Source organism: Copadichromis virginalis, linkage group LG4, assembly GCF_057382275.1.
Source record: "Copadichromis virginalis isolate Kocher_CV1m ecotype Utaka linkage group LG4, C_Virginalis_male_GT1.1, whole genome shotgun sequence".
NCBI lineage: Eukaryota > Metazoa > Chordata > Actinopteri > Cichliformes > Cichlidae > Copadichromis > Copadichromis virginalis.
Genome location: NC_140621.1, coordinates 12,621,166 through 12,634,423, shown reverse-complemented (window position 1 = coordinate 12,634,423; position 13,258 = coordinate 12,621,166). Strand labels below are relative to the sequence as shown.

General features: G+C 39.6%; 1 protein-coding gene across 1 annotated transcript in view; it reads right to left on the bottom strand.

Annotated features, from left to right (window-relative positions):
* arhgdig (Rho GDP dissociation inhibitor (GDI) gamma) overlaps positions 1 to 13,258 on the bottom strand; it is a 33,928-nt gene that overhangs the window by 4,123 nt on the left and 16,547 nt on the right. The window contains exons 3-5 of the mRNA XM_085453645.1: positions 12,853 to 12,936; positions 4,717 to 4,793; positions 103 to 166 (exon numbers count right to left, since the gene is read on the bottom strand). Coding sequence (XP_085309771.1) covers positions 103 to 166; positions 4,717 to 4,793; positions 12,853 to 12,936 — 225 coding nt within the window. The remainder of the gene's footprint in view (positions 1 to 102; positions 167 to 4,716; positions 4,794 to 12,852; positions 12,937 to 13,258) is intronic.

Here is a 13,258-nt window from a genome sequence, read left to right as displayed (position 1 = left end):
GATGCTTGATTTTACACACCTGTGGCAATAGGATCCACCTCTTAACTTGGATTCAAAGGTTAAGACGTGTGTTCCAGCACTTTTTTTCATGACTGAACTTACTTCTCACTCCTTTTCTGTAGGTCACTTGACGGTACTTCAGGCCAGAAACGATTTCTCTGTTCACCTGCAGACACACATCGTTTCAAACATGTTCATTAATTTGTGATTTCCTCTTTCCAGGCTGCCCCCACCCCCAAAAAAGAAATCAGTTCACACTGACTCAGTGAGCAAAAGGTAAGTGAGAGTGTCTAATTCACATAATGCATAATGCAGCATAAACCGATGTAAAAAAGAAATCTCCACACAACCTTAAGGATATCTTTGCTACATTAATGGAAACACATTTTTATGTACAAAAGGAAAATGAAGTAATTAAAGAAAAAATACCAGACACGTAAACAAAATGTACATATCTGAGATTTGTAATCTTATGTGGACTAATTTAGTCCAGATCTTCTAACATGGGACACAAACAGAGATACTACAATTGCTCATCACTCACTATGCAAAGTGCCTTAAAACACAATTACCTTTTATTCAGATGAGACCACAGCTGGAAAAAACAGCTTCGTGTAATATGTAGCAGCATCCTTCCTCAGTCAATACATCCATCATTACAGTGCTTCTGCTACTGGATATTTACTGCTATCCAGCATCCTTTTGGCAAATTAAATAATTTTTTTCATAAATAGCCCATAAGTAGTTTTTTTTAAGCAGATTTGTGTTGATTAGCTTGTATTTTATCCATTTCACAAAATGGGTTATAAGTTTCACTTTGTTCGTTACATTTTAATGAGGTGAGAAAAAAATACTAGTCTCAAGGAAAAAAGAGAGAAATTCTGGGATTGTCATTATTTCTACACATACCCTTACACACACATAAGGTCTGTGGGACCTTAAACATTCAATCAATGAAGTAAACCATCGTTAAATGTAACAGCAAACTGCAGTGATAATCTTTGCCCAGCAGGTGTCCTCGCAGCACAGCTGAGCTGCTCATTCCCTGAGCTGTTTGGCTATTCTACCCACCTCTACCTTTTCCTTCAGGGCAAGGTCTCTTGGGTCCTTCCTCAAGCCCAGTACTTCCACACATTCACACTTAGACATACACTGACCTATTTTCTAGGCTTACTTACTCTTTGCTTTTCAATAAAGATCCAGGTGATAGGGTGACTCGCTCCTGGTGATTCATTCAAATTACTTCTGTATCATAACAGCAATGTTTAGCTTTCATCTCCAGGTCAATAGTATTCCCCGCACTCTCAGACAATGAGACCTATGCAGGGTTATAGATGAGCTGGCTCCTGGTTGTCTTACAATCAGCTCCACCGAATTTTAAAAATGCGATAAACTACTATCCCTACTGACTCAAGGGAAGTTCAGCTAAACTACAATTGAGTTCTGACCTTTTCTTATTTCTGTGGCAAATAATTAATGAAGTTACCCTCTGGGGAATTCACTTGGTTTCAAAAACATTTTCATCACCTCAGGTGTTTATTGTGAATGTGACAGCTAAACGTTGAGGGGTTTATTTGTAACAGAGAAAAGAAGGAAGAGATTAGAGGTGTGAGGAAGTGTGGATGGCAGAGCATGAAGTGAAAAAGAAGAGAACAGGGAAGTGAGGCAAGAGAAAGGCAGGAAAGGATGATGATGCTGGGAAGAGGAGAGGAGAGTGTGGAGGCTGGGCGGGGTAGCATTTGAATGATTAAAGGAACATTATTAAAAGAGACAGAGGAAAGGAATTGAATTAAATCACTGCTATCATCAGGCTTATTAATATAACAAATAAACTAGGAGGAATTTGGGTTGTTACTGGTGTCATGATGAGCAAACATAACTAACTAGATATTTACTTTTTTCTTTACATTTACATATACACTGAACAAAAATATAAACGCAACACTTTTGTTACTGCTCCCATTCCCCATGGGATGGACGTAGAGACCTAAAATTCATTCCAGATACACAATATAACCATCCCTCCCAAACAGTGGTCACAAATCAGTCCAAATGTGTGGTAGTGGGCACATCTGCTATATTGAGATAATCCATCCCACCTCACAGGTGTGCCACATCAGGATGCTGATCTGACACCATGAGTAGTGCACAGGTGTACCTCAGACTGCCCACAACAAAAGGCCACCCTGGAATGTGCAGTTTTTTGCGCTATTGGGGGTCTGGGGACCCAGAACCGGTCAGTATCTGGTGTGACCACCATTTGCCTCATGCAGTGCAACACATCGTCGCATGGAGTCTATCAGATTGTCAATTGTGGCCTGTGGAATGTTGGTCCACTCCACTTCAATGGCTGTGCGAGGTTGTTGGATATTCGTGGGAACTGGTACACGCTGTCGTATACGCCGGTCAAGCACATCCCGAACATGCTCAATGGGTGACATGTCCGGTGAGTATGCTGGCCATGCAAGAACTGGGACATTCTCAGCTGCCATCTGCCCTGAACAATGTGAACCACGATTCATCCGTGAAGCGCACACCTCTCCAACGTGCCAGACGCCATCGAATGTGAGCATTTGCCCACACAAGTCTGTTACGGCGACGAGCTGGAGTCAGGTCAAGACCCCGATGAGGACGACGGGCATGCAGTTGAGCGTCCCTGAGACGGTTTCTGACAGTTTGTGCAGAAATTGTTTGGTTGTGCAAACCAATTGTTCCAGCAGCTGTCTGGGTGGCTGGTCTCAGACGATCTTGGAGGTGAACCTGCTGGATGTGGAGGTCCTGGGCTGGTGTGGTTACACGAGGTCTGCGGTTGTGAGGCCGGTTGGATGTGCTGCCATATTCTTTGAAACGCCTGTGGAGACGGCTTATGGTTGAGAAATGAACATTCAATGCACGGGCGACAGATCTGGTTGACATTCCTGCTGTCAGCATGCCAATTGCACGCTCCCTCATTGCTTGTGGCATCTGTGGCATTTTGCTGTGAGACAAAACTGCACATTCCAGGGTGGCCTTTTGTTGTGGGCAGTCTGAGGTACACCTGTGCACTACTCATGATGTCAGATCAGCATCCTGATGTGGCACACCTGTGAGGTGGGATGGATTATCTCAATATAGCAGATGTGCCCACTACCACACATTTGGACTGATTTGTGACCACTGTTTGGGAGGGATGGTTATATTGTGTATCTGGAATGAATTTTAGGTCTCTACGTCCATCCCATGGGGAATGGGAGCAGTAACAAAGGTGTTGCGTTTATATTTTTGTTCAGTGTAGAAAAAAAGTTCTGCATGCACTTGGCAATACGGAAACACATTCAAATAAAAATTTAATGTTCATTTGCAGCATTTATAGCAACGTTATCCTTTCAGGGGAATTTACAACATCAACACAATCATTAAAGTCACTTTCACACATACACCACAACTCCGAACTTAGCCTGCCGGCTATCTAGCACAAAACCTGTGTGACGGCGCCAGTGGGAGAATATTTTGGTTATGTGTGCTGCCTCCACTAAACCACACAGAGGACTTCCAGTAGTACAAAAGCTACTGAAGTGGACAATTTCCCACAGTGTGAGAAGTGACAGCTGTGGAAAATTACCCTACCTGTTTCTGTCTCCTTATAATTTTACAGTACGAGATGTAGTCAGTTGTGCACGATATCCTTTGAACACAGTGTTCTCACTGTATCCTGTACTGTGGCTGACAGATACCTTGTCCCTTTGCAAAGACAAATTATAAATCAAAAAGACTTACAATATGTATTGATAGTCTTTGTGCATTAGAGTAAAACTGAGGAGAGGTCACTATGAGACTGATGCATGTCTTCAAATGTGGTTTATATGATGGAAACATATGAAAATGGAGCTGTTAGTGTCATATATGTCTGGGTAAACCATAATGGGCTTCCACAAAGAGGAACATTCAGCTAATGCAGTTAGAAGAGAAAATAGTTCAAGAGAGATAAAAGCCCAGAAAAAAAACATGAAACTGGAAGAGTTTGTTGACGTGGAAAATCCCCCGAAAGCATTAAATGTGTAGCACAGTGCAGTGACAGAAAGGAAGCTAATGAAAGGGCTCTGGAGAAAAAGAAACTGACAAATCTTCCCTGAGAAATTATTGTGTGTATCCTTCCTTTGAGCCTCAGTGTGTCAGAGTGGATCACAACCTTGAGTGTGCTCCTCCAATGGCTCCACCTAAGTGACCTCTAATCCACTGCCAGCAAAGAATCAAGATGGACAGACTCTTCCAGTGAGCTGGCTGTATAAAAACGTCTTGGTGCAAACTGCCATATTCTGCAGTTCTGCCCTTGGCCTCTCAGTGTTCACGTAACAAAGACAGCTGATAACGTGAAAACTCCCACCGAGTCTTATTTCCACAGCATTAAAAGGGTTTCATCTCCAGCATGAAGCTTTACAAGCACTATAAAATTAAGCAGCACTGAAAAAGCCCATTAAAAAAAGATAATGGTCTGCTTTGATTTTGGTGGTTTGATTTTATAGCACGTGGTGGCTTACTCAGCACTGTGTCTCCCTTTCCACCTCTTAATCACTTCCAGTAGATACCTTCCCATCTGTTTGTTTCCACCCCTCTCTCTCTCACACACACACACACACACACACACACACACACACACACACACACACACACACAGTAACCCACACTAAGGCTCGCCATCCTTAATATATCCTGTGCGACTGTATCTTTCCAACTTACCTTGAAGTGTATCTTTAGTCTGTATTTCACTCCCTCCTGTAAGGAGAAGCTCTTCTCCTTCAGAGCGATCAGGTCTCCTGCACAATCAACAACAAAGAAACAATAAAACATCCCTAATGGACCACATGACATGTATGACATCACTCACTCCACATGTAAAATGACTAGAAGGGTCACCCTCTTATTGCTTCTTACATATCCAGAAATGTAGCTTACTGACTTACACAGCAACTGGAGAATTGCACCATAATATGACCGCCATGATATAATTGTTTAAAGAGGGATGCCAGTGAATTCCCAGAATTGTCTTCTCATGTTTTCTGCTAAATCGGAATGAGTAAATTTAAAAAGAAAATATGCTTAAAGTTATAGTGCATAACATTTTCCCCTTGAGATGTTAGTAGATTGCAGATTGTCCCTCCCAATTAAAGCACATAATCCTAGCTATGGTAGCTGATGTAGGACAAACATGTTTTTGGCAGCCAAAACCAAAAAGATGTGCCCCATCACGGACACAGCTGGTTAGAGTGCTTCGCTACTTTTTTACATGCTATATTTCAACATATTTTAATAAATCATGGAATAAAAAACACATATATAATCCATTAATGATTTTGCAATATTTAACACTATAACCCAAGAGTCACCATAAAATCTCTGAGTGTATTTAGCAAAGCTAAGTTTTGCCACTATCTGTGAAAGGCTGTCAGTCCACCGTTTACCTCAGCTATCAGTGCTAGAAGCGTCTATGTCTGTTTATTTGGGAGGATGCTGTAAAAGTTTGTGAAAGAAGTCAAAGAGTCAGCGCAGCTCACTTCTGACAAATGACAATAATATTGAGGTGAGTTGTTGAGAACTTTTCTGTCAGCAGGTGCTGCTGTTTTTGCCATAGTTAGCCAAACCAAGCTAACTTTTAGTTATAAAGCACTTTAGAATAGTACTTAACATTATACATTATACAATACAAAAACAACTCTCAGTCAAACACTGTGGCCAATCAAAACAAGTGGATTTTAAGAAGTGACTTAAAACAATTAGCCTCTGTTAGCATATGTTAGCCTCTGTTAGCATCTGTTACCTGCTGCTAGCTGGTATTAATGAAACTTTCTTGGAAGTCGATATAACTTTGTTGGACTCTGATGCTTAGTGAATAAACTATTATAGGATGTGAGAATATAATCAAGGAGAAAGTGCGATTTTAAGGACGCTCTATCAAAATATTATCAGGCATATTGTTAGCTTACTGTATAACTGGCTGGTATTGTATAACCTGTCAGTTGTAGGTTGACTGGAGGGAACATGGCACTTTCCATAAAATAACCTATGAAAACGCATCAATTTCTTGGAAGATGACTAATTTATGTACTGTGTTTTTTAAATTATGAAATAACCTGAAAAAAATTGCTGACTGTACCTTTAAAGGAACTCTGACATACTGGTTATTTATTGTTACTGGGTAAAACCAGTATGGTTTCTTTGTATAGTAAAAGTGTCTCAGTTGTGTGGTGTGGTTGAATGAGTTCATACTGCAGTGGTGGCAAAGCATCCTGGCCCATTGAAAAAGCACAGAGCAATCAGAAATGCATCCACTGCCTAATCACTTTATATGTCAATTTAAACCAAACCATCAGTCCTGAGTGCTTCCTAATGGACAAAGAGAAACAAAAGAGGAAGCAAAGGAGGAGGAGATGAAGGAGAGATAGAAGAATGGGGCAAATAAAAAAAACAGATAGCAGTGATATGATGCGAGGAAGAAGTGAGGCAGTCAGAGAATCAAAGCAAGACATCTTAAAAATCCACGTAGATGTACATTTAAATTCGCAATAAATAAATAAATATAAACGCCTAACTGTTCCTACAGTATGTGGTTATGTCTTAATTTTGACAATCTGCACATCCCCTTGTGGTTTGGGAGCTTCTTGTTGCTGCGAGATAAAGTCATCAGATAAAAACCAAACATGCCATTTACCTCGGTAGCTTCTCCATCTCTATTTCTGTCTCATTTCTTTGGACTCATCTCCCTCTCTGAACTGCAGACTGTAACCCTCCCTCTCATATAACCTCCTTTCTACCTTCCTGTGCACCTCCTTCCTCTCCCTACTCTCGTCTCAGGAGACAGAGAGAAGAGAAAAGAAGCTGGCCACCCTTGGGAGCGTCTGACTGAGAAAATAGGTCAATGTGGAAAGCTGTCTACCTGTTCTCCCCCCCTTCTCTCTTGCAAAAAAAACACAAGCAGGTATGAACACCAGCAAGTATGCATGCAAGGATACACACACACACACACACACAAGCCTAAACCTTACACTTTGCACATATTGCACCAATGGCGATCACTGCTTGTTATTTTTTATGCCACAAAATCACAAATTTGTAATTTTCTTTGTCTAGTCAGTTTTAAGTAGTCATTCTGGTTGCTGACCTAATTCAAAGGTCAATTATAGAATTATATTCTGTAGCAGGGTTAATCATATCTATATCTTTTATTTAATAATAATAATACATGGATATTACAGCAGTGCTACATGAGCATCATACTATAGAGAAGCCTTCTACTTTTTTTATTCCACTCCATTAATCTAACAGCTACACGTGCTTGTGTCACATTCTTCAGACTAGTTATTCATTTAAAATTCATGCACACTTCATATTAAATATGATGCATTAGCGCACATTAAACTCACCAGCCGTATACAAAGCAGTCATTAGTAGTTAACAGCTGGGCGGATGTGTAGCGGCACAGCAGCGAGAAAAATGTCAAAACAGCTGCAAGTTATGATTTTGACCCGATGCTGGTGCTGCATAAGAGTCAAAGGATCACACTGGGCTGACTTGAGAAACATCCACCCAGTGGTTGTTGATACATGTCAGTCAGGGCTATAATTGACTGATTACACCACTATCTGTTAACACTGCCTACACAATTATGCCTCTGTGTGTAGTCCAGGGTTCGTTTATCATTAGCAGCAAAGGTTATTCTGAATGGGTCAGTTCATCAAACACTTCCCACCTCATCATTCATTTTAGATGTTTTTTTCCAGTTATTTTAAAACTGCATTATCTAGAAAACCACTTTTTATGGTGAATTCCTGCTTCTCTGTGGAGGAGTGTAACCCAGGTTAATACAAAGTGATGGATTACGAAAATTAACATTTTATTTATGGCGGCCAAAGATTATAATAATATATATAATTTTTTTTTTTTTTAGTGTGTTTGTTTTAAAATAAATGGCCTAAATTTCATTCAGTGCCTGCTATTTACTGGGTGAAATTGGATTTGACATCAAGCAGTGCTATAAAAAATGTCTAAAAATGTTTTACCTTCATCCCTTAAAGCATTTTTATTAGCAAGCTAATGACAGTAGGGGCCTGAAATGTTGTTATTAAGAATTGCATTTTTGCCCTGGCACCTTTTCAAGCCAATGTGGCGAACATCTTCATCTTAAACGCAAAACATCTGCAGTTCAAGACCAGAAAGAGACACAATCTCAGCTTCACAGGTTCACAAGCTAGGACCCTCCTTGTGCTGGCCCCCAGCTTGGATAAATGGGGGGGTGGGGTTGTGTCATATAGGGTGTAAACGAGTCATCCCTTCAGAAATAAGGAGCCAGCTACTTAGCTAATAGATATGATAAGTATAAGATGTGACAATATGATAATTGTGGAGCACTCAAATCACAGAAAAACGAATCAGTAACACGTTGCAGAGCAAACATTCGGACATTAGACACCAGCTTGTGGTAAAAGTGCTCATCCTCTTTCACCTCTGTTTCATCCTCTGACGCTCAAACAGCTGAGGTAAAATATTCAGGTTAGCATCCAGTTCTTTTGAATAAATCATCATGTTTTCTGTTCACTCTCAGTCGACTTTATTATATGCATTACACATAAAGGATATACCCTTGAAGTATCACTGACATAAGACACACAGAATATAATAAATGTTGCAGAGGCTGCTTGGTGTCAAGTGTGTGTCTAAATAAATGCGCAGCAGCATGCACGCTCAGCAAAACAACCCCGGGAACATGAAAGTTTAACAAAGCCAGTGCTTGCATTTAGGACACCAAAGCACCAAATGTCAAAGTCACGGATATTGCTTTGTGCAGTGTGGCCACACAGAGTGCAATATGTGGTATACAATATATTAGAGCTTTAAGTTAGACTTTTCTACTTGGTTATAAGATATTTATTATTAAACATTATACTTTTCACAGGAAAAAAAAATCTCTATCTATATACCTGATAGTCTTGCTGCTATTTCCACTGAGACAAAAAAAACCCTTAAAAAGCTATTTTTGTGCAGAAACAATTGCATTTCTTGTGTTTCAGTGCATTAACACCCAGGCTCACTCAACTAATTAGAAATGACGAAAAAAAAAAATACAAAGAAGTGTCATTCAATTAAAACTGAAATGGATGGCAACAGTAAAGAGATGTTGATGACTGGCAGGATAAGTAGAAGATGGTTTATTCAAAATAAGAAACATTAAATAAGTGCATGTGAGCAAGAACGTGGTTTTCAATTCACGTTCTTTGATTTATATTATTCCTTTCATTTAGTTGTGATTAAACAAAATCAATGTTCAATACACGGGCCAGTTTTACCTAAAGCCCTTCCCCTTCCTGATTTTTTACTTTTTTGCATTTTTGTCACATATACATGTTTCATTTCATCACACAAAGATAACCAGCATCAATGCAAAATGCAGTTTTTAAATAATGGATTCATTTATTGAAGGAAAAAGTTATCCAAACCTACATGGCCCTGTGTGATAAAGCGATTGCCCCCTAAACCTAATAACTGGTTTTGCCACCCCTAACAGGGAGAACTGTAATCAAGTGTTTCTGATAGAAGCCAATGAGTCTTTCAAATCACTGTGGAGGAATTTTGGCCCACTCTTCTTTGCAGAATTGTTTTAATTAAGACACATTGGAGGGTTTTTGAACATGAAGGTCATGCCAAAGCATCTCAGTCAGATTAGAATCCTAACGCTGACTGGGATGCTCAAAGATCTTCATTTTGTTTTGGGTTTTTTTTTAGCCTTAGGACATGAACAGAAGGCCAGACATTCTCCTACAGGATTTTGAAAAAGATGAAAAAGAGTTTTCACATGACTGTATATGATCCTGTTAGAATAGAATAATATATTACATAATGTAACTGGACCACAGAGCAAAGTCTGCTTTCCACCCACCTTGTTGTTGTGACAGAGACTGGGTACTTTGATATACGAGATAAATTTCACACCCTCTGGGTGAATGAAGGGACGGCTATGATTTCAGATGTTAAGGTTAGGATGTGGACCCAAGTAACCTTGCCAAAAGTGAAAGGTCCCTGATGGGATGACCAGTCAAGCGTGCAGTCAGGCTGAGTGTCTGCTTTCTCTTCTCCCCACACACTGTCAGGTCAGTAAACTCTACTATTGTGCAATATCACCCTACATTTTTTCCAACCCTCTCCATTTCTGTAACATCAATACACACACACACACACATATACACACACGCGCGCACGTGCGTATACAAACACAGCCTAGAGTGCAAAATGGGATCTCTAATGCATCCACTGAAGTGGTTTTAGCTATCTGACTGCAACATGATACCAGCATGGCTTATAGTGTTATTATACTGCAGCTACTCTGTAGAGTCATGCTTTCGCCAATCTCTCTTCTTCTTTTTAGTTCAAAACATGAACATGAATATCTCAAAGATTAAATACTGATATATCCACTGGTCCTCCTTACTATCAAAATGAATCAGAATCAGTCATTTGGTACATTAAAAAATGTTGAAGTGTTGGATAGTTCAAAGATTTTTTTCAATCCAGCAGTGTGCACTCAAATGCCATATTTGAACTCATTTCTGGTATATAGTTACATTTCACAATAACAAAAGCATGTGGAAAAATGAAATTTTACCATGAAATTCTTAGTCACAAAGATAAAGAAAAGGTTATATAATGCTAAAATTCCACAGCAATCATCCAACGTTTGTCCAAAGTTTACACAGATGGAGATAAAATGACCCGGGTTTTACATTATGAACGGAAATTTTTGTTTTTGTAGTACAGTTTGTCATATTTACTCAATCCAGCGTGGAAGTTGAATGAAAATGTCTTTTTTTCCATTGTTGTAACTTTGATCTTGAAAAATATTCCAAGTGGTTTATTTTACAGTGCTGTGAAACTGAAATAAGCATGATTCCGAATTATTGTCATTGAGTGACTTTTTTTTATTAGTGCTGGACTATATTGTATTAATATATTATTAACTAGCCAGTTATCAGACATTTTTTGATGCATTTGTCCCAAATTACAGATCCTGATTCATTTTGATGGCAAGAAAGATCAGTGAAGATGGTTTTGAGGTATTCATTCAATTCAATTAAATTTTGTTTATACAGCGCCAAATCAAAACAAGAGTCGCCTCAAGGCGCTTTATATTGTAAGGTAGACCCTACAATAATACAGAGAAAAACCCAACAATCACATGACCCCCTATGAGCAAGCGCTTTGGCGACAGTGGGAAAGAAAAACTCCCTTTTAACAGGAAGAAACCTCCGGATGAACCAGGATCAGGGAGTGACGGCCATCTGCTGCGACCGGTTGGGGTGAGAGAAAGAAGACAGGATAAAAGACTGCAACATGTTCAAACATTTCCACAGCAAAAAAAACCAACAAAATTGAAAGGGGGTCTTTGGACCATTTTTCAAAACAAATATAACTTTAAAAGTATTTGATATATAAAGCTAAAAATTTCACAGCATTCATTATATATGTTCAATCTTTGCATTATAAACATTTTTATGCAAATCTGCAAACGTTCTCGAAATCGACAGATTTGGGATGGAATGAATAAAGCAAGGCCTCCATTATCAGTTATTAAGGTTTTTTTTGTCCGCTTGCTATGATGATGAGCATAAATGTTATTGTAACAAAAGCTTTCAGAGCAGTGCTTGAATTAAATAATTTTTTAGGAACCTTTACTCCCCGAGTCTTCACTTGTATTGAAATGGTTCTCCAGATATTTCCAGAGGTTTGAATTCCACTTCTATGGAGAAGTACAGGAATTATGACCTGGTAAACACAGTATCCTGCATTTTCCATAATTTGCGTTATTACCACTCATTAAAGCCTGTTTCCCTGACAAACTCATACATATTCCACACCTGCAGGTTGTCATAAAGGTTTCCACAGCCCACGCTGAAATAAACTCATGACTCACTATGACATCACCTTAGCCCCACACTTCATTCAGCTCCTGCAAGGCCACAGTAGACATTAAACAGCTTTAGTCATTGGATAGCTGAGTCTATCTGAACATCTTGTACATAATCAATGCCGTGTCCTTTAAAAATCTTTGCCACTTTGTAATGCAGTGTTTCTTTTAATGGGCAGCTTAGCCCAAGATTACTCCAATGGTTTTCATTTTGAAAACTTTAGATGTGGAAACATAGCATGCTCTTCAAGCTCCATACAGTCCAGCAGAGCCTTTTACTCTGAAACAAGTGCTCCTAGATGCTTTTCATCGCTCTGCATTTGTATTAGTGGGAACTGCACAGTACAAAATCAGCATTGCCTAGCAACCAGGTGACCTTTCTTATTAGCTGTGTGTGAATGTGCATCTATGAGTGACTGTGATTGTAACAGGCAGGGAAATCCTCACATCAGGGTGGAAAAGCAAACCGGCATGCACTTAAATACAGCGCATGCATATCAGACTTGTGAATACACACACACACACACACACACACACACACACACACACACACACACACACACACACACAGATGTCTCTTATAGGAAGTGACATACACTTACAATTACCATTCAACACATGCACACACTGTAATTAAATATGAGAAAGATCACTCTCTGTCCTTAGTTTGCCACAGGGAGAAAAAAAAAAAGAGTATGTCCACTAAGCAAACATCTAGCTGTCTCCCCTCTCTCGAGCACTGGCACACCCACTGCAGTCTTACTGCACAAAAAATGCAGCACAGTGGGATGGGATGCCTTGCTTCAGGGCAAAGCACTAAACTGTTTAAGTGAACAGCAACACCATATCGTATCCACAGCTGGACAAGGTTAGAGAGAAAAAGTAGTTTAGTGAAGAAGTGACAAAACAGAGGCACTGGGTACCTGTCAGGTCCATAGTAATTGGTTCAGGTGCGTCATCGCACAGCAGGGTCAATCTGGTCACCTTGACATTAGGACCAGAGGCGTCTGAAGAGGAGAAACAGTCCATTATTGCAGAATTCAAGTACCTGCTTGGCTTTTGTTTGTTCAGTTTTCATCTTTTCTTTTTTTCCTGATTGACTGAGCTCCACATCATGAACAGTAGCAGGAAAAATGAACAAGCTGGCCACATTAGATACCACTTATTTGATCTGTAATCAGAGGCTGGCCATTGCACTAATGCTGGAGTATCAAAAGGCATCTTAAAATACAGTATCTAACATTTAGAAGCACTAGAAAAACATCTTGTCCCAAGCTTGTATTTAGAGATAGTTTCGGTATTCAGCATACAGCTTCTCTTCGAAGATAA